At 41.0% G+C, this 22,446-nt stretch overlaps 1 protein-coding gene and 1 pseudogene across 1 annotated transcript in view; one reads left to right on the plus strand and one right to left on the minus strand.

Annotated features, from left to right (window-relative positions):
* Positions 1-83: 83 nt before the first annotated feature.
* Positions 84-22,446, plus strand: part of Acadsb (acyl-CoA dehydrogenase short/branched chain) — a 40,141-nt gene continuing 17,778 nt past the window's right edge. The window contains exons 1-3 of the mRNA XM_077105317.1: positions 84-196; positions 19,762-19,921; positions 20,862-20,962. Of these exons, the coding sequence (XP_076961432.1) occupies positions 155-196; positions 19,762-19,921; positions 20,862-20,962 (303 nt within the window). The 5' untranslated portion in view covers positions 84-154. The remainder of the gene's footprint in view (positions 197-19,761; positions 19,922-20,861; positions 20,963-22,446) is intronic.
* LOC143638026 (histone H3.3C-like) lies at positions 18,675-19,035 on the minus strand (annotated as a pseudogene).

Consider the following 22,446-nt stretch of genomic DNA (forward strand, 5'->3'; position numbering starts at 1 on the left):
GTTTGTCTCTCTTAGGGTTCCGTAGGCACGAGGGGGCGTCGTCTCCGGGGGGGGGTGTGTGAGGGGCGGGGCCAGGCCCGGCCCGCCCCCAGGTGCGGGCGCACGGCCAGAAGCGCAGAACCCGGCCTGCCGAGTGTTCTGGCTGGCGGCGGCTATGGAGGGCCCAGCTGTTCGGCTGCTGCGGAGCAGCGGTCTGGTAAGTGCGTTCGTGGCGAGCGTCCTGGGCCCCCGGGACGACAATGGTCCCCGACGTCCTCGTCGTCGGGGTCTTCTCACAGGCTGGGAGCCGGTCCAGGGTCCGCTTCTCGTCGGACCGCTGGTCCCTTCAGAGCCGCCACCCAGGGGCGGATGGCCACCGCGACCTCGCCCCGCGCTCGGGCGGAGCTGGCTTCCGTTTGCGTTGGAGGGGGCGGGGGTCCATCCCTAGCGTGGGGTCGGAGCGCTGGCCGGGCAGGAGACCCTCACAGGCCACTGGTGAGAGGCGGCCAGACTGGTCTCTGACTCTCAGGTGCCCTAACCCGGCTTTCCCGGTGGCTAATGACCCCACTAAAAACTGGCCGGGTCTCGTTCCCGCCAGGTGTCTCCTGCCTCCTCCGCAGTCCCGCCCGCCGGGTGGAAGGGTCCCGGGGTCGGAGGGACCTGCCAGCCGGGGAGAGAATTCCCTCTGCCCGCGTCGCACGCTGGGCCTGCCGTCCTGCAGGGAAGGGCACCCCAGGGCTCGGGGGAGCCCCTTCTGGAGCCGCTTCCCGAAGCCTCCCGTTGTACTTAATCCTGCCCTGGACCCTCGCAAACTGCTCACTCCTCCGCAGCCCTGTGTCGGGATTGGTACTTACACGTTGAACATCCCTGTCCTCTTCAGCCCTGTCATCATATGGCGGGTTTTCAAAAATCCTCACACGTTTGGGTACCCTGGGTTTCTCAGTAAAGGTGGTACTTTGGAAATTTTCCCTCTGCTGACGGTTGCTTTTTATATTTCGTTTGCTTTTGCTTTAACTAATCAAAGGCTCTTGTATTGCTGCTTGTCTCTTTTGCCCAGAGGCAGAACTCTTTTATAACTTCATCTCACATTAGAGATAATTAATGTTTTCTGACTATTTTATAAGCTCGTGGTATTAAGAAAATAAGTAAAGTCATGTCAGTGTATTGTCACAAAGGAATAGAATGTGTTCGCATGATTGCTGTTGAATAGTTTTATAACTGTTGACTAATAATGTAAAGTTTTATGGGTTTCATGTTTTGAATCTGTTTTAGGGCCAAAAATAATGACCACATAATGTGTGCTCTACATGTTCCTGGTTTACTGCCTGCTTCTGATCTCACTTAATTCTCAGAAATAACATAATAAGTACTAGTTAATCTTGCAGATGCAGGTTGCAGAAATGACTTAAGTGAATTCCCAAAGCTAGAAAGTGATAGAACTTGTGTTGAAACTCTGGTCTGATTAAAAACCCAACCTGTGTGCACTGCTGCCTCCCCTTCCTTAACGTCAGGAAGCTAGATATTTTGTTTAGATTTGTTGGTTTTATTGTGGTAATGGTCCTTCATAGTTTTTAGAGCATACATTACCATATATAATTGAATGCTGACTGTAGCATGATAGTTAAGAATGTGCATTCTATAGCCTGACTGCCTGAGTTTGAACCCAGCTCTGTCACTTTCTAGTGGCAAAATCTTGGCCAAGTTTTTTACTCTTTTTGATCTCAATTTTCTGACTCTAAAATGGAAAGATTGATACTACCTACTCCCTAAGATTATTGTGAAGATTGAATGAGTTTATATTCTAAGGTTCTTAGAATAGTGCCCAGTCTATAGTTGGCTTTTAGTAAATGTTAGCTCTTATTCCAGGCATGAGGCTTTGTGACCACGACAGATGTAAGAAGGACTAAAACACCCTACCTTCAAGAAGTTTTATCTTTTCCTGAAGATGTATAACTTTATCTAATTACATATTCATTTAGGTGTGAAACAAATCCTAAAGGGTCCACAGCTGGCCATGAGTTCAGAGGACAGAGTGTTGAGTAGGAACATTGAGCAAAGACAGACTCTGGTAGCTGGTTTTAGAATTTAGGAAGCTTAGGCCGGGGAGCTTTGTAGCAAATGGGGAGTGAAATGTACATTTTAAGGAATTTGGGGGTTTTATCATTTTGAGTTGTGGAGAGCCATTGAAGGTTTAGAGCCTCAGAGGTACTTAATCAGAGCTAAAGTGTAGTTAGCTGTAGTAGCAGGTGGCTGGAAGATAGAGAATTGCAAGTTGGGGCTAATTTTGATCCCTATCCAGAGACAAGTGTTACTAATCAACAAAGTTAACACTGTTTTTTTTTTTTTTTTTTTTTTTTTTTTTTTTCCTTTTTTGGCATTCAGGTAGAGAGAGCTTGGTAGGTGCCATGGTTTGAATTTGACTTCCAAAGTTCATTTGTTGGAAATTTGATCCCCTGGGAGGTGGGGCCTGAGGAGGTATGTTTAGGTCTTGGGTTCATTGCCCTCCTGGATGGATAATGCCATCTTTGTGAAACTTTGTTTCTCTTGCTCCCTCTTGCCCTCTCACCTGCCGTGGAATGTCACAACAAGATGCCAGCACCTTGATCTTGGCCCCTCCAACCTCCAGAACTTTGGGGAAATGAATTTCTGTTTATTTAAATTACCAAGTTGGTAGTATTCTATCATAGCAGAACAAAAAGGACAAAGAAAGTAAGTTGGCAAACAAATTATCCTTGAGCAATAAGGGAGAAAAATAATCACAGGCTGTGTAATCAATCATGCTGCTTGAATTTAATCCTCTCTGCTACCTCTTAGCATGATGACTTCAGACAAGTGACTTCCCCACTCTACTTCCATTTCCTTTTCTGCAAAGTGAGAGAACAACAGTATTAAGTGAAATAGTAAATGCTAAGTACTTAAGACACATAAATACTCAAAGCCACTAGCTAATCATACAGGGAGAACCCGTTACCAATAATACCATGAGGGAAGAGGCAGGGTGTCTTTGCCTTATGCGAAGTACTTGGACAGGTCTTGGAAATTTATAAGTTTACAACAGGGGCTTTGACATCAAGGAAATTACAATTTTAATTGGGGAGACGGGATGTTAAAATGTGTGGTAAATGTGTGTGAAAATGAATACTGGGGCAGTAGAAGATAGCTAAGATGGCTAATGATAATAGTATGGGCAGATGTGCTTATAGGAAGTGGGGTTTGAACTGACCATCTAAAGAAGGAATAGCTTAGCTTTTATCCTGCTTTTAGTTGCCTATCAGGCATCTGCAGCCATACAGAAGGCCCAAGTGAAGAGAGAGTGCTTTTAGGACAGCAGCCTCTAAGTTCTTGATGCAGTGTGTAGAGGAAAAGTAATTTAGGGTAATGAAAGGAAGATGAGTAATTCTGTTTTAGACATGTTTAAAATGTTATCAACACCTTAAAAAGTATTTTGGAAGCTGGTCAGTAAATAGACCTGGAAAGTAGTAGGAAAATAGAAGCTAGAAATATAGATGCCAGAGCCACAGAGAGCTATGGGGCATCTGAGGGAGAGTAAAGAGGAGATGACAAGTCTGAGCCTTTGGAGTAGCGTGCAGACCATTCTGAGTGAACATCGAAGGAAGGCAAAGAAGCAGGAGAATTAGTAGAATAGAGTTAGAGGAGTCTTTGCAACAAATATATCATATTCAGAATTGGAGCAAAAACGGAGAAGGATATTTAAGAGCAAAAGTACAAGCGGAATCTGTGTCACAGAAAGTAAAGGAAACAAACCAGTGAAGGACGGGGAGTTGTTTAGACACAGTAGGTCCTGCACTTGGAGCTGCTGGAATACAAAACAAGCTGGCTGTGAACGCCTGCAGCACACCCTCCACTCAGCTTGGTATCCGCCTGACCCTGCAGACATTGATTGAGCCACTTCTGCTCTGGAACCCTGGCTTCCTGACTTCTAGTTAAGTGTTCTTTGTGCTACATAACCTGTCTTCCCTGAAAAGGAGGGTATCAAAGGAGTTCACAGTCCCCAATAAGGTGTTAGACCCAAATAACTACATAAAAAGTAATCCTATCATTTAAGATTTCTTTGGAAATAGAAAAAACGGAACATCTGGTGTCATTTTTGTACACTGGTGATTTAGGAATGAGAACTTTTGGCATGGCCAGGGTTGTACAGAAAATAAACAGGTATTCTTTGTGTTAATTCCTGGGTACTATCCCCTGTCTTGGTTTGTTTAGGCCTCTTTTGAGGCAGTCACTATTATTTTAAAAGGTTGAGGGATTGTTAGGAAATTACAGAGATAAAATGAGGAGCCAGAAACATGTGGAAGGGAAAAAATTATACCATTTGTAGTTTTGGAGAATTTCAAGAGCAAAAGTCTCTGTTTTGAAGAAAGCAAGCAGAAGGTAGTGAGATTTTGGTGTGGAAATTTGGGCTTGGGGAAGTGAAAGCAGAGAAAGAGGCAACATAAATAGGGTAGGCGGCATTTCAACCAGATCCTACCATGGATATTCCAATTTTAGTCAGAATTCAGTGGAAGTTTGGAAGTTTGTGTAGAAGATTGGAATCCTTTAGCTATTGGGAGTCGAGAAAGGAACATTACATAATTTATTGTTTTATCCCTTATCAGTGTCTCAAGAACTCCAGTGGATGCCTGAAACCAAACATAGCAGTGAACCCTCTATATGCTGTGTTTCTCCTATCTTATGTGCTTATGGTAAATGTTGCCTTTTTACTTACAGAAGGCACTTTACAGCTTCTCTTTATCATACCCATATTTCTAACCTTGCTATTCTTGCACTTTGGGACCACAGTGAAGTAAAATAAGGGTTACATCAACATAAACATTGTGATACTGCAACAACTAGTTGGGCAAGTTGAGAATACTGTGCTAAAAAACAGAGTTGTCCTAACACAACAACAACAAATCCTTATTGTTTCCCCTATTCCACTACAGTGGTGTGAACATTACCTTAAACTGTATAAACATCCCAACAACCAGCAGCCACAGTCAGAAACATGGCCTAAGTTAAAACTCAGCCTTCTGAAAATACAGCAGCATGTGTAAATAAACCTTGCCTTTCTCCTATTGATCTGTCCATTATCAACCCCAACACCATTTAACTAAGAGTGGTAGAGAAAAGTGCAGTGTGTATAGTTCTATGGAATTTGTCACAGGTCAATTTTTTGTAATCATTACTACAATCAAGATACAAAGATGATCAGAGAAAACATTCAGCATTTGTTTTTTGGGGATTGGCTAACTTCACTTAGCATTATCTTCTCCAACGCCAACCATTTACCTGCAAGTGCCATGATTTTGTTCTTTTTTAATGCTGAGTAAAATTCCATTGTGTATATATGCCGCATTTTTTTTAATCCATGCATCCACTGAAGGACATATAGGTTGGCTCCACAGTTTAGCTACTGTGAATTATGCTGCTATAGACATTGATGTGGCTGTGTCCCTATAGTATACTGTTTTTAAGTTTTGGGGGTATAGTCCGAGGAGAGGAATAGCTGGGTCAAATGGTGGTTCCATTCCCAGTTTTCCAAGGAATCTCCATACTGCTTTCCATATTGGCTACACCAATTTGCAGTCCCACCAGCAGTGTATGAGTGTACCCTTTTCCCCACATCCTCGCCAATACTTATTGTTGTTTGTCTTCATAATAGCTGCCATTCTGACTGGAGTGAGATGATATCTTAGAGTAGTTTTGATTTGCATTTCTCTACTCATAATGGGGTAGGGAGGGAGAGCTTGGGAGGATTAGATGAATTCTAGATAGGGAAGAGGGGTGGGAGGGAAAGGGAGGGGGCAGGGGATTAGGATGGTGGAATGAGATGGACATCATTATACAAAGTACATGTATGAAGACTTGAATTGGGTGTCAACATACTTTATATACAAACAGATATGAAAAATTGTGGTATATATGTGTATTAATAATTGTAATGCAAAAAAGTACATGTATAAAGGCATGAATTGGTGTGAACATACTTTATATACAGAGATATGAAAAATTGTGCTCTATGTGTAATAAGAGTTGTAATGCATTTCACTGCTGTTGTGTATTAAAAAATAAAATAAAATCAATAAAAGATTTTAAAAAAAAGATACAAAGATTTCTTGAGACCAAATTCAGTTCTCTGTCCTTGCTGGCGGATAGCACTGGTGTTGGAGACAAAACTTGATTTTCTGCAAGCTGCAGGCCTCTGTGGTGGAGAAAGCCCATTTTATGGTAGCAGCTATTTACATTAGGGAATGCCTTCGTGGGTTAGCTCAAGTGTTGCAGCCGGCAAAGCATGATTCTTTTCCACCACCATTGAGTGGCATGTTGCAGCTTTTAGTGTCGAAACTCTTAAGGGGGGGGCAGGTTTGCCCTCCAATGTTGCAGCAGACCCCAACAGCTCACCACCAACTTCTTTCAGGGTTCTTGTCTGACATAGCTGAATAATGAGCTGGGCGTGGTGGTGAATGAGCTTGGCATGGTGGCGCACACCTGTATTCCCAGTGGCTCAGGATGCTGAGGCAGGGGGATCACAAGTTCAATACCAGCCTCAGTAACTTAGTGATGCCCTAAGTAACAGGTATCAAAATAAAAAGGGCTGGGATGTAGCTCAGTGGCTAAGCGAGCCTAGGTTCAATCCCTGGCACCAACAGCAACAACAAATCTGAAGAATGAAATTCATGAAAAGTAAAAGGAATAGGAGTTATTCAAGTGTGAAGAATAGAAACAGAACTCTCGCAGGGGTAAGAGGGGACCTGAGCGTGCTAGTGGGGGGGGGCGGTTTATATAGCTCTAGGGTCAGCACTGTGGGTCCAAATTTAGGTTATTCGGGGTTTGGAAAAGTCTAACCCGTGAGTCTGAACTTCCACTCAGGTCTGCCCCACTTCTGTTTTCTTGCAGCTCATTGGGAAGCTAGAGGTTGAGGTCAGTGAATTGTGAATGTTCAGGGGTTTGGGCTGGAGTGCTATTTGGAACTGGTGTCCCCACAGGCTAAGGCCTGAGCTTGCTGCCTGTGCTTCAGCCTATCCTGGCTGCCTCTCCACAGCTCAGAGAGAAGGGCTTGGCTTCAGTTGCAGGATCATTTTTAATAAAAGTTCTACCATACCATTCCCATCTAACCCTCTCCTGCCTTAGCCTGCCCTGTGCATCCTAAAGTGGAGTCTCCTTTGAAAGAAAGCTGTTCTTGTATACAATAAACTATTTTGCAACTATTTAACAAAGGAGTGAAAAAGCTTAATATGAAAAGATCTCCAGAATGTATTGCTCCATGGGGGGGGGGGGGAGATAAGCTATGTAATATGCTTCCTTTTGCAAAGGACAGGAAGGAAAATGAGAATGTATATTCCTATTTGAATATGTTTGTTTAGAGCCAGACATGGTGGCATACGCCTATAATCCCAGTGGCTCGGGAGGCTGAGGCAGGAGGATGGTGAGTTCAAACCCAGCCTCAGCAAAAGTGTGGTGCTAAGCAACTCAATGAGACCCCGTCTCTAACTTAAAAATACAATAACTAGGACTAAGGATGTGGCTCAGTGATTGAGTGCCAGAAAACAAAACAAAACACTAGAAGGATTCTAAGGAAATCAGTCAAAGTGGTTACCTATGGGAGAATTTGAGAAGTGGACTAGATCAGGAGGTTATGACAGCTTTCTTAAAATGTGTTTGTGTTATATACTGAACAAAATAAGTTTTAAAGACAGACAACTGGGGATGGGGGTATTAATGAGGAGGCACATTCATGAATCATTATCTTATAATCTAGGCAACAAATGAAGGAGCAGGTTGGCTTTTGAATGTTGTAAGAGGAGTTGAGTTTTCATCCTCCAAAGAATGGAGTGCAGTAATGTTAAAGAAAAACATTGTTCAGTGGCACTTATTAAAGCACAGCAGGGAAGACTTTTTCAGAATGGTCATGGTACATATAAGAACCACTGCAGCAGGATCTTGCAGTTGGGGGGAGATTAGACTCAAGTATTAATATAGCATAGGCAAGTAGGACTGGATAGCCAGGGAGTAGTGTGGGAGTCAGAGAGTAGAAAATAACTAACAGCTGGGCACAGTGGCACATGACTGTAATCCCAGTGGCTCTGAAGGCTGAGGCAGGAGAATCACAAGTTCAAATCCATCCTGTCTCTAAATAAAATACAAAATAGGGCTGAGGGTGTGGCTCAGTGGCCAAGTGTCCCTGAGTTCAATTCCCAGTACCAAAGAAAAAAGAAAGAAAATTGACTAAGAGAAAACATCAGGAGTAAAAGAGATTCTGACTAAACTGAACAGGATTCATGCTGAAGATGTCCAGAGTGTTCAGACATTCCCTGGGGTGGAGGTTGAGGGGGAGGAGTCTGACCAGATATTAAGGGTGATCAAATATTTGAAGGGGACTTCTGGCTGAACTGACTTAGGGTTCTTTGCTACACCTAGATTTCACAAGGAAGTGCTCAGATGAGCGTAGGAAAAGGCGCAGAAGCCTAAAGTTTGGCTAGGCAGTGACTTTGTCAGTAAACCACAATATTCCAGCCCAGACTCCATATTCTAGTCACCTGGGGGAGATTTGTTAGAAACAAAGAAGCCCATCATCTTAAGTGGTGAAATGAACAGTGCTCTTTTTTAAGCTCCCCAGGTGATTTGGGTATGCAGTCAAGAGTGGTTTAGGGGCTAAGAGAACTTCCCTTTATACCCTCTGAAGGTTTGGTGATTGAGCCTGCTGAAACAAACTGACAACATACAGATCAACAGGAACAAAGGCATGCAAGTTTATTCTGTGCACACTGGCATCATAAGCAAGTGAATATCCAATAACTTAGAAGTTTGGAACTTATGTACCTTTGTTACAGGACCAGGCCTGTCTGCTCTCCACTCAGTAGCCAATACTCAAAGAGACAAATCAGTTTTATTCATGGGCTGGTACCCTGAGAAGATGAGGGAACTTAATATCTCAGAGCCACATCTTTGGTACCTCAGTTATGTGAAAGGGCATTTATAGGGAGGGAAAGGGGGTTCAGGTTGGGGGGCGGCCATGGGCAGGAAGAGGACATGCTGAGTCATCCATCCTGGCTTGATACTCATCTCTGTCAATCAGGAGATATTTTGTTTTCTCTTTCTTGCCAGAATATCCTTACAACAACCGACCTTCATCTCCTAGGACAGTCTTTGTAATTCTTCAGATAAACACAGTATTTTCCTGCAAGTTAAACATTAATCATTAATTATACTTCTGTTTTTTGTTGAAGAACATTATTTGCAAGTTGAATGTTTTGTGTTAAATGATATACATTTTGATCTGGTTTGAAGGTCATCAGATACCCAGGGTTCTATAAATCTACCGAAAAATTACTGATTAGGAAGTTTATTAACTCATATGTCTTTTTAGTTTTAGCTAACCTTGCAGTTTAGGATGCAGAATAAGGGAGGAGAACAAAACAACTTTTGCCAGAGAATAGTTTTAATCTGTTAGGTGGCTTCAGCTAAGAAGAGAGGTGTCTCTACAGCTAAGTTTGTGGGAGACTAATTATCTGCATGACATCCAAATTAGCTGAAAGCAAGTAAATTTAGAGGATTTATTTAGGTTTTCCTTCATTTACACCATCTTTATAAGGAAGTGGAAGAAGTGTGCTGTTTGAGAAGAGAATACAGCAGTCCCACCTTATCAAATCCCCAGTGGATGCCCAAAACCATGGATAATATCAAACCCTATTATTCAGTACCTTTTCTCTTTTAACTAAGCTAACTTATTGCACTATGGCCATAAGTTTTGTAGCTTAAGATATGACCATAAATCCAGGATAAATTTCTTTTCCCTTCTTCACAATTTCATGGGTAGAGGATTCATTCTTACGGTGGTTGTTAGCAACGTCAGTGTACAGTTTTTCTCTTTCCTTATTAAATCAAGCTTTTACCTTTTCACTTAAAGCATGCGCTTGTGTTCTTGCTTCTCCATGTTTGAATTGCCAGCATTGTTTCTCTTGTACTTTGGGTCTATGTTAAGTGCTTTAAGAGTTATTTGAACACAACCACTGCCACATAGCAACAGTACAGCCTACATGTCTATTAAGGGATTAAGTGATTAATGGGCCAGCAAATGCAGCAGGACAGAGGGATCATTCAGGCTTGTTTGGACAAAGCAAGAAAGTTTCTACCATCTCTCATTATACTCAGAAAGGCATGAAATTTAGAACTTTCTAGTTGTTTATTTCTGGAATTTTCCAGATAATATTTTCAGATCACAGGTAACTAAAACCATGGAAAGCAAAACCAAAGATAAGGAAGAAAACATGTAAATGGTTTTTAGGGAGATGAATGGGCCCAAAGAACAGGTAATACAAAGTTAACAGGATCTGCACAGGTGATGTTGCTCCAGTCTTCCATCCTGCAAGTTGATCTTCCCTGTTTGATGAAATTGTGGTGGTGGAAGAGAGAGGGCGGTACATTACCTTCCTTCTGAAGGGACTTCCCTTGGTCAGATAAGGTGAACCTTAGCTCTCTGCTCTTCAGGAGAGAGGTTGGAGATGGGGGAGGGGAGTCAGAAAGACCTTGAAGCCATTCCTTTGGTTTAACTCAGGATGTCAAGCACCATTCTTTAGGGTCTCACTTCCTGACCCCCAGCATTGGAAACCTCTGATTTAAATCTCAGGAGCACTTGTTTTGTAGACACTAATAGAGTAGTTGGTAGATATTCTCAGAATAAACCAATCTCTTTTTTTTTTTTTTAATACTTTTTTAGTTGTTGATAGACCTTTATTTTATTTATTTTTATGTGGTGCTGAGAATCGAATCCAGTGCCTCACACATGCCAGGCAAGTGCGATACCACTCAGCCGCAGCCACAGCCCTAACCAATCTCTTCAGTTTAATTATGTGTCATTTTATTTGTCAGTTAAGTTCTTAAGACATCCATAAGATGGTTCTGTAATGTCATGGTGAACATGGTGAACACATTATCCAAAATTTACTTCTAGGCTTTTAAAGGCAAGCCTACTTTGAAATCCCAAAGCATACATGATTCAGTCAATTATACATACTTTAAGAGGTCTAAACATCAAAGTTTTAAAAAATATTTCTAATATACTGAATAGTGCAGGAACTAGTATAACTAGCAGTGAACCCACATTTGATATAGATTTATATTTAAACAGATAAAACAATGCTGTCATAAACCTACACTTCCATACTGCTCCTGTAACCCCAATTCTGAAGCTGGTATGTATGCTTCCTGTTCATGTCAGGAACTTCTACTGCATCTGCATGCACCTTAAGAATGTATGCCGTCATTTAATGTGTTTTAAAAGTGTACATAAATGTTGTTATCCTGAACAAATCATTTTTGTGCTCAATATTATATTGTCAAAATTTATCCATGAAAGATATCAGTCTCACTGCTACAAAGCAGACTTTAAAGTTTACTTAACTACTTTATAAATAAAACTAGTACTTTACACACAAATGAACATTGCACTGTCGAGGGAAAAGCCTGATTTGTTTAGTTTCTACACCAAATACAAAGTGTTATATTTACCACTAAAGGGAGCTAATTCAAAATTCACTAAGCAACTAAAGTTAAACTTGTGTTGAAAAAAAAAAAAAAGATTTATACATGTTGGTACCTGTAGCTCCCCCTTCTTCCTTCTTCCTGTAAAATATTCTCTTGAATCAATATATTACAATTTATGCATTCCTATGTTGATAATAAGGCTTTTTATTTTTGACCCTTACAAACACCACTGCATCCTTTGCATTTGTGTACTTGTTCATATGAACTAAAGTAAAAATTATGGGACCTTTCCATAGTAAGGTCTTGGTCTGTTTTGAGCTGTTAGAATACTATTAACTGGATTATAAAGAACAGAAATTTATTTCTCACAGTTCTGAAAACTGGGAAGTCCAGAATCAAGGTGCCAGCAGGCTCAGTTGTCTGGTGAGGACTTTCCTTACTAAGGACAAGCGTCCTCACAAGACAGAATGCAGAAGAGCAAATGTGCTGAATGCCATGTGAAACGACTTTTATGTTCATGCCGGGAAAAGCCTCATGGCCTCATCAGCTCAAAAAGCCCCACTTCTTTTTTTGGCGGGGGGGCGTACCAGTGATTGAACTTGGGGGCACTTGACCACTGAGCCACATCCCCAGCCCTATTTTATATTTTATTTAGAGACAGGGTCTCATTGAATTTGCTTAGCGCCTCGTTTTTGGCTGAGGTTGGCTTTGAACTCGCAATCCTCCTGCCTCAGCCTCCCTGCACCTAGCTTAGCCCCACTTCTTTTTTTTTTTTTTTTTTTTAAATATTTATTTATTTATTTTTTAGTTATCGGCAGACACAACATCTTTGTTTGTATGTGGTGCTGAGGATCGAACCCAGGCCGCACGCATGCCAGACGAGCAGGCTACCACTTGAGTCACATCCCCACCCCCTAGCCCCACTTCTTAACAACATCATATTAGCCATTAAGCTTCAACGTCTAAATTTTGGAGGATACATACTTCAGTCATAGCATATCTTTATTTTTGGTCTCATTAAATTGTCCCAAATTATTATGCCAGTGAGTTACACCTCAACCCACAGGATAAAGAGTCTCTTCTCCCTCTCCCCCACTTTCCTTCACACTTCAGGACCAAGTAGTGATGAGGAAGCTGTAAGACACTAAGACAGTTCAGAACTGGAGGGAAATAGGGCAGAAACAAGACATGGGAATTGGGCACAGGAGCAAAGGGTGAAGATGTGCTTGGTGGACTGAATCTGTTGAGGACAAATACAAGGAAGCCTGAAGAACACAGAGATGTCTGGTCACCTGACTGAGATGAGCTTCTGGTAATTGGTGGGCGGTGGGCATCTTGAGATAGGGGGTTGGGGAGTGAACGGGGTGACACGTGGAGACAGCAAATAAAGCCATGCTTTGGCAATATATGGGTGTGTGGGTGAAGGAGAGAAAGGATAGTAGCTAGAAGTGGAGGCAAAGTCAGCGAGAACAAGACAAGATGGGGAGAATCTGCAGGTTGTCATGCCAAAGAAAGGCTTAAAGGGAAATGGCAAAGATGAGAAGGCAAAAGTAGTGACTGAGGATCCTGAGAAGGCAGGAAGAATGGGACCCAGAGAAGAACTGGAGGACTGGCCTTGAGAGAAGGGACACTAACAAGAGAGAAGGGGGAAATGCAGATGCAGGACAATCTGTGGGTGTAGCAGTGAGCACTTGTGTTGGTTCCGCTTGTTGGCATTTATCTTCTCTAGCAGGAGAGGTACTAGCTGACGATGAAGGGCCTTCGAGCAGAGTGTGGGTTTGAGGTCGTCATTTAGAGCTCAGGAAAGGGACTGAGTGCAGATACTCAGGTGCAGACAGCCTTAAGCACTGAGTTGAGGATGTTGGTGGCCATGGACTTATATTTGTATGAGGCTCCCTGTGTGTCTCCTGACTGAGAGGTCACAGTGATGTTTGAACATGGTTATTTCAGGTGCTCACACGTAGGGGAGCTGGTTGGAGGGAAATGGGATGAGCCTGCATGCAGATCTTCTGAAAGGACAGCATCTCAACACAGAGTTTTTTAAAGGAGAAGAAAATAGGGGTAAGAATGATTCGTGTATAATGAAGTAAATGTTGTCAAAGATCAACCGTGGAGCCGATGCTGGGTAGTGGAGGTAATGCAGGCAGGACGGACAGCTGGAGAGAAAGAAGTTAGTTGAGTTGAAGAGGCTGGAGAACTGGTGATATTCAGAAACAAGTTCAGTGTCATAGTTAGCAGGCAAGCTTGAGGGACAGGAAGCTGTGATCTGAAATGGAGACTTCTAGAGAGACTACTATGGGATGACTTAGAGCAGATGGCTGATAAAATTGGAAAAGTCACTGGGTGTGAGAAGAGGTCAGGGCCAGTGTCAAGTTAGCCTCATGGACCAGAGTCCATGAGGACTAAACCCCTGGTTGGTGTTGGGTAGAGAGGCTATTTGTGGGCAAAGTTCAATAAACAAGGGAAATTGTCCAGGAGGACAGAGATGCTGGGGTGAAGGGTGGGAAAGGGTGCTGTTGATTGTTATCCTGAGTGTCAAGGGAAATCGTCTCCTTTCTCACTCCCTCCCCTTCCTCCTTCCTCCCACAAGAGGATTCAGGTATAATGTTCTTGAAGCTTCACAAAGTAGTAGGAGTTACGAGACCCTTCACCTCTAGAAAGGCAGATTGTGAGAGAAGGAACAATTTCCACTTGAGTGAACTTTCGGGGAAGTGTGTACTTGGAGCAAAGTCACCTTTACTCCAGGAAGGAGGAATGTTCTCAGAAGCTGAGAGGGAAGCAGCCTTTTGTCATGCTCTCTAGTGATGGATATCTGAGTTGACAGTGGGCAGATGGTCCCTCTCAGAGAGGAAAGAGCCAGAAGTGCACCCTCAGAAGGAACCAGTGACTGTGGAGATTTAAGGTGACACGCTGTTGTGTTGTATGGAAGCATTTCCTTGTGGTAGCCTCATTGGTTCTGTCCTTGTTGGTCAGTACAACTTCTTGTTATATCTTCCTTTGCCTTTCATGCATTGTGGAAGCTTCTAGACTTGAAGTACTTTAGATACGTTGAAACAGTACTTTATTATGCTAGAGCATAGTGGAGAAGGAGTGATGACTAGCACAGTGACTAAGTTTGAGTTTAGCAAAAGGTTTGCTAGAACATGCTTGCCATTAATCAGGTGTTCTTAACTTGTTTGTGCCATGAGAAAGGAGTCCCACCCACGTCCCGTGATGGTGGTGGGAATGGGGTTCCCCTCCATGGAATGGGCTGGCTGAGAAATAAAAGCTAAGAGAAATAAAATGGCTAAAAAACACAAAACACAGAAAGTAGTTTCAAAAGCAGGGGCAGGACAGGCAAGCTGATCAGACAGGTTGAGCTTCTAGACAAAATGAAGCCCTTTCCTGCTTTATGTATATCTGGAAACATCAAAGAGATTCTATGGAATGTTCTTCTCCAAAAAAGGTTAAAGGTGGGCTGTTCAGTTCCTAACAGGTTATGCCTGTCTCCAGAGCTACTGTGAGGACCCTTCCTAGCAGAGGGGAAGGAAAGGTCACGTGCATTGGCAATCTGTTGCTGTGGCCTAACTCTCCCTGACTTCATGCTAGAGAAGATCCTCATCTATTTCTCAGATGGCTTCCTGCAAAGGAGTGTACAGTAGCTAGGTGCAGTGGCACACACCTGTAATCCCAGCGGTTTGGGAGGTTGAGGCAAGAGAATTGCGAGTTCAAAGCCAGCCGTAGCAGCTTATCGAGGCACTTAGCAACTCAGTTGAGATCTGTCTCTAAATAAAATACAAAAAAGGGTTGGGGGAAAAAGTGTGGGCAGGTGAGGGGGGAGATATGGCTCAGTGGTTAAGTGCCACAGGTTCAGTCCCCAGAACCAAAAAAAAAAAAAAAAAAAAGAGTATACAGCAATGCAGTAAAGTTTATATCTTTTCCAAAATTTTTTAAAATGTATAACATGAAAGATATGGGATTATAAAGGAAATCAATTATAATAAAATAATTATAAAATATTTTAAAATTTGATTTAGTAATATGTGCTTCTTAAATAAGACCTGGCAGTCGTTATAATAGCTGTTGCAATTTCAAAGTCATGGTGAGCACAAACAGTATCTTAAGCTATGGGCATCAACTTGATATAATATGAAAATAGATGTAATTTCTTTTGGTGGCAGAGTTTACAGATGCTGCTAATACTACCATAACATGTTGCCCAAGATATGGGGACATGGCTGCATTTTGGTTAGAGATTTATGAAATAAAGGTATTATTCCCCACCCCCCAACCAAGTTCATAGTCTTTATTTTTCTTCTGGGTTTGATCATCAGCACTTCCAAGTGCAACAGAACTCTGGTCAGTTGAGTACAGAACAGATCAGACTCAAGCTCTGACACGTATCTGGCAAGGCATAAATAACCATTATTTCATCAAGTAGCAATTGCTGCTCTATACAAAAAAAATGTGATGATGTGGTGCAATGGGTTATAACTGTGGAAAATCATTTTGATGGAGTGAACCCCAGAGCTGCAGCAGCTGTAGGCACCACCAAAAGGCAGAGCATGCTAGAAAATCAACATCGACATCTTGGCTGTGAGTCTAAAGGCAAGCAAAGGACAGTTCCCTTTATTAAAGATTCATATTAAACAAAGTTTTCTTCTATCTGGTAGATAATATCTCTCAATACTTTGACTAAAAGTGGATTCCATTCACTTAGCTTATCATCCCTGTATTTTATGATAAACATTTTCAGCAATCTTACCTGTGATTGCTTACTATTTTATGCATTTTTAAAAGTCAGTTTACCTCTGTTTTCTTGTCTTTGTATCTAAAAGAATTACTGGGTGTTGAAGTTGTCATATACTTTGTCAGTAACCATATTAAGACTAAGAGATTCGCAATTGTTATCAGGAAAAATAGGTATTATCATAAGATGCACTGAATCATTTTTTCCATATTCTTATTGGTACATTATAATTACACATAATAGTGGATTCATTGTTACATATACGTACATGCACACAATATAACAATATGATTTATCCAATATCATTCCCCAGCGTTTCCCGTTTTCCTCTCTTCCTCCCTCCCCCTGGCTCCTTTCCTCCACTCTTCTGATCTTCCTTCAATTTTGATGAGATCCTCCCCCACCTTTCTTTTCCTTTTTCCTCTCTGGCTTTCACATATAAGAAAAACCATGACCCTTCACTTTCCGAGTTTGGCTTATTTCACATAATGTTCTTAAGTTCCATCCATTTTCCTTCAAATGACATAATTTCATTTTTTATGACTGAATACAACTCTATTGTTACATATGTCACATTTTCTTTACCCATTCATCCATCGATGGACACCTAGGCTTTATAGTTTGGCTATGGTGAATCATGCTGTTATAAACGTGATGGGCATGCATTGCTATAGTATATTGACTTTATTCTTTAGAATATATACCGAAGAGTGATATAGCTGGGTCATTTAAGACCCACTGAATTCTTAATTTTCTCAGTGGTGGGCTTTCTTTTAAATATCAGCTTAGGTACAGAGGCGCTGACTAAGAGACAAAGAATTCTGTGGTAGGTTTAGTGAAGTAAATAATCTCTAGAAATAAGAAATGTGGGCAGTGTGTTGCAGTTTTTGAAGTGAATAGGCAAGTTTCATGAGCATTTTATGAGCATTTTATTTTTAGTTGGCTCATTCTTTCATTCATTTGATTATATATTGAGGACACCATCCAAGACTGCCACTAGCATTGAGCCAAATGACCTCCATGCTTGCGTCTCTTCTCCATTTTTTTCTTTCCTTCTTCTGGTTCTTCTGTGTATCAGTTGCTGCCACTTCCCCTTCTTATGCTGCTTAACAACATTCCTCCCCATCTTGAGCCCCTTTGAACTTCTTTACCCTCTTTTTTACTTCTTCCTGTCTCATCAGGAAGAATACCTCATGTATCCCCCTTTGTAGTCCAGAGTTTCCTGTCTTCTAATGGGAAAAAAGGTTTGTGCAACTTTTCCCTAAACTCATTTTAAAAAAAATTTTGTGCAACTTTTTGTGCAACTTTTCCCTAAACTCATTTTAAAAACTGATTTTAAAAACAACAATAACAAAATGTAATGAGAAAAATGAAGACATGCTTTTCTTCAGATTGGTCAATGTTTCTTTTACCCAGGTGAATCCAGAGTAGAACACGTCTTCACCTAGGCACATAATTGCAAAGATTGGCCAACAAGTAACTAAGATTGCCAGTGATATTAACTGAAGTGACTCTTGTTTCATTTTTCTCAGCTTTTCAGCGTATAATCAAAACTGTTGAGAAAGTTCATTATTACATTTGTCAGAGGCATCAGGACACAGTAACAGGGAGGTGCACTGATGGCAAGCAGTGGTAGCTGAAGGTTGATACTATTACTACTGCTATCACCACCACCACTGTCTTCTAAGTTGTAGTAGAAACAGTCATTAATGTTTACTGAGCGCTTTCTGTATGATAGATACTTAGGCTAAAACCTCTGTGTGGATTGTTTCACTCAGCCACTCAAAACTCCAATGGATTATCTTCATTTTTCCAGTCCAAAGGAAATAGATTCTGAGAAGTTTTAACTAAGAAGTTAAAAATCATTTGCCACATGAAATGGATCAAATCATGTCATATACATATACAAATATATCACAGTGAATCCCACTATTTTTTTATAGTTTAATGTATTTTAAAAGCAAACTTACAGGAACAGCAGAGAAGACTTAACAACATTAAAAACATATACTTACATATTGGACAACTCAGAAAAGTATAGTGAATGGATGGAATCTACTGTAAATAAAAATGCTACAAATACCATTTAGTTGCTATCAATAAGAAATTTACCTGTTTAAAAAAAAATCCAAATGCTGGCATTGTCCAGAAAAATTTAACAGTTTTATGTATAATTGTTATAAAGTTGAGCTGCTGAAACTGGTTCACTGAAACATTTTGACTTGCATTAATGCTTTACATTCCCACATTTATATTAAAAATTCACACACAAATGAAAATGGAAAAACAGCCAATACTTGATTTCTGTCCCCTATTTTTCCACTCGCAAATCATATACTTAGGTACCTTTTGACCCCGTGGGAAAAAAATCTAATGTTCAGAACTACCAATGACAGGAATAAGAGAAAAAAAATTTTTTGAGATTGAAATGTTTCCCATTATAATGAATTCTTAAACACTTTCTCCAACTGTGGCATTCTAGTTAGATGTCTTTTGGCATAATTGTTACACGTTTTGCATGGATAGTACAGAGGTTGGTGTCTTCAAAAAGGCCAACCAGATAGGCCTCACTTGCCTCCTACAAAGCACCAATAGCTACACTCTGGAAGCGCAGATCTGTTTTAAAGTCCTGAGCAATTTCTCACACCAGATGCTGGAAGGGGAGTTTGTGAATCAGAACTTCTGATAACGTCTAATTTCATGGAGTGCCACAGTACCAGGCCTATAACAATGAAGTTTCTTCACCCCTCCAGTAGAGGATGCACTCTTGTGAGCACCTTTTGTAGCTTGTTGTTTCTTGGGTGCTACACTGATTTGCAGGCAGTCTGCTTTGTAGGAGCCATGGTAGAGAGACCTCCCTACTTACCCCCTTTCTCCTTCAGGTAGAGGTCGGCGCGCTAGAGGCGGCACTGGCGTTAGAGAGCAATGGGCGGCTACAAACACAATCTGAATTCCACTATTTTGTATAATTATAATGAACCAGTAGAAGAAAATCCCTTGCCCATCTAGATTGCTATTAAATATCAGATGCTAGGAGTTGAGACTAGTTCTTTAACATTCCAGAGCCTATATCCTTAACCTTTATGCTGCATAGTCTCTTACTAGGGAGACTCTGAGAAAACAAAACTAGACACTGAAGCACAGCTGCTTGGGCCAGCTGCAGGGCAGGCAGTGCCACTCCCCCAGTTGCTCCTGTGCCCCACGAGAGAATGCTCTTGACAGTGGTCAGTGGTAGACGTTAGCAGCGCTGTGTCCCAGTTTCCCTAGCCAAGAAGTCAGTGAACTGAGAAATACATTTTGACAGTGAGTTCCACCTAGAAAGCTGTTTCCTTGATTGGAAAAAATTACTTGGCCACCAATTTCTGGGAAAAGAAGATATAATGTTAAACTAATTTGTGTTTGTTCAAAAGACAATAAATTTTAAAATCTACTAAGTCAAGCTCTCATTTTGGTGAGGTGAAATATAAGAATTGGTTATGAAATTATCCCCAAAGCAACAGATGTTCAATCACTTTTTTACTTTCATGTGTGTGTATGTGTTCCCTCTTTCATCGGGGCTGTTCCTAAAGCTAAGAAGAAACTTCCCAACATGCCTGTCTTCTTGGAAAATTCCTCCTCGTGTCCTAAAATCTTCCCAGTCAGAAGCTGTCCTTGATGTCAGAAATAATGCACTACCCTTTGTGCCTCTGCAAACATTTACAGACGAGGAAATGATGATAAAGAGTGCAGGTGAGTACATTTCTCACTTTACCTTGTTACTCCTCTGGTCATGAGTGAGGTCTGCAATATGAAATTACATATGACAGATGAAAGGTGAATTCATTAAGTTTGTGAATGGAGTTTTCTGACTTTAAAAAAAAAACAGTGATATATATCTAAAAGTTAAAAACAACAATAGACTAAAATGCTGTCTGGTTGAAGGGCCCCCCCCCCAACCTCTGGTCTCTGCTTCCCCAGTTCTTGCCAGAAGCTGTTTTGTTAAAAAGTTTCTGAGAGAGCCTTGGAATGGGCACCTACTTGTATAAAGGCCAGGGATGCTGCTAAATATCCTGTAGTACACAGGACGACTCCACAACAAAAGTGTGGCTCAAAGTGTCCATAGTGCTGAGGTGGAGAAACCTCAATCTTGTGTGGCCATGCAGCTAGTCAGAGGCCCATGTTAGATGGAGTGTGCTGGCATGGAAAGAGCTAGACATGCGTGGGGAGAAGGTTGAATGTGTTTCATATGATTGCTTTGTGTAGAGATATAAGTTGACAGATAAATGGATAATTCATGTGTCTGTGTAGACACAGATGATTTTCAAAGAAAAGTTTTCAGAAAAAATACATAATAAACATAAAAATAGTAACCTTTGGGGAGAGGGGTGGGTAGCCAGAACAGGGCATAAGGCTTTCATTTTTCATTTTATGCTTTCTGTATTGTTTATATTTTTTATATATGTTACTTATTTTTAATGACATCAAGGATTACAAAGGGAGTTGGAGAATTATACTTTTCTATATTAAAGAAACTTTATAATTTCTGTTTTAAAAGAATAAGTGCACTCATATGCATTTAACTTAAATTAAAAATTAAAGTTTGTCAGCAAACTATCAATGATGATTATAGTTATTATTAAAATGACTACCACTTGAACGTAGACTTAAAAAGTGATTCTTTTTTCTGCAGTTAAAAAATTCGCACAGGAAGAGATTGCTCCTTTGGTTTCAACCATGGATGAAAATTCAAAAATGGAAAAATCAGTAATACAAGGCTTATTCCAACAAGGGGTATATATTTTATAATTCTTCCAATTTCAAGCTTCTGTAGATACTTTCCAGTGTTAACACTCATGTGTTCTTTTAAATTTAGGGACTGTAATGAGCATAATGAACCCTTTGTTTCCTAGCCAAAAAATGTCTGTGCTCTCTGTTCATTGTTGGTCTTCATTAATGTTTATATACTTAAAATTTTTAGTAGTTGAATTAACATTATAAATGGAAATATTGTGTTTTTTAAGAAAAAAGTTGGCAGTGAGAGAGTGATTTCTTTAGAGCAGTGGTTCTCACCCAGGAGCAGTTTGGCCTTCCAGGGGGCATGTTGCAGGCATCCAATGGAGTAGGAATAATGCACTGCCCTTTGCACCACTGCAGCTCTTTCAAATGAGGAAATGATGATTGAGAGAGCAGATCATCAAGTTTTTTGGACTCCAAAGCCTATTTCCTTAACCCTATGTCACAGCATCAAGGGATACTGCTCAGCATCCTGCAATGCACAGGACAACTGCCACAGCAACAATAAGATGCCGTAGTGTAGGATTCATTCTACCTGAGTCTCCTATGTGTGTGCTCAGCTTAGACACTTAGAAACGGGTGACATCTGAATTCTATGTTAACCAAGGTAACAGATTTCTAACTCTTTAAGTCACTAGACCTTTAGTGAAATAGACAAAAAAGATTAAAATAGAACTACTTTGATTATGGCTAGAAGAGGTTATGAGGAACTCCAAGGAGGACATGGGGACTCCAAGGAGGACATTTAAAAATCACCACACTCACTCCTGATTTCTCCCTTCTACATAGATGCAAAGTGATTTTTTTTTTAATACTAAGGATGGCACAGAATTAGTCACTGCTATTCATAGTCATTGTCCTAAATTTCATCTGTCATCCTGTTTGAAAAATAACCTTGCCACTTAGCCATATAGTTTCATTTCTTCCTATTTTAAAGTGACCAGCTTTTAGTGTTTTTTCCAACTTTGGGAACATGGAACCTTATGTGGAGCCACACCAGGTCAATCAGAAGTCCAGAACATAAGACAAACAGACTGAATGGTCCGTCACTAGCTAGCTTTCACTGTCGTGGTTTATGACCCTGTAGGCTTCTCTGAGGCCTCTCCTGAGGTGGTAAACCTCAGAGGCCTGATGCTCCTAGTACCCAGCTCCATAAATTGCTTCTGCTTAGAGTAGTTCCACTTACCTAACACCTGTTGTCTTAGCTCTTTAGTCACCTGACGCCTATTTTCCAGTTGAGAAGTTCATGACTTTTTATAGAGAAGCAGTATCTCCAATGGCTGCTCCAAATATTAAATCAGGTAGCTGTCAGGCCTACTAGTCTCCAGGCATGCCCAGATCCTCAGGTTTTCCTCAGAGGGCATCATTTCTGGTTCTCTCACATTTTAATCATCCCCTTTGTGTTTCTGCCTTCATAGCAGCAAAATCTGTCTTCATCCTGAAACATGACAGCCATAACCCTGACCATACATAACATGGAG

This window comes from Callospermophilus lateralis, chromosome 15 (genome assembly GCF_048772815.1).
Source record: "Callospermophilus lateralis isolate mCalLat2 chromosome 15, mCalLat2.hap1, whole genome shotgun sequence".
NCBI classification, from domain to species: domain Eukaryota; kingdom Metazoa; phylum Chordata; class Mammalia; order Rodentia; family Sciuridae; genus Callospermophilus; species Callospermophilus lateralis.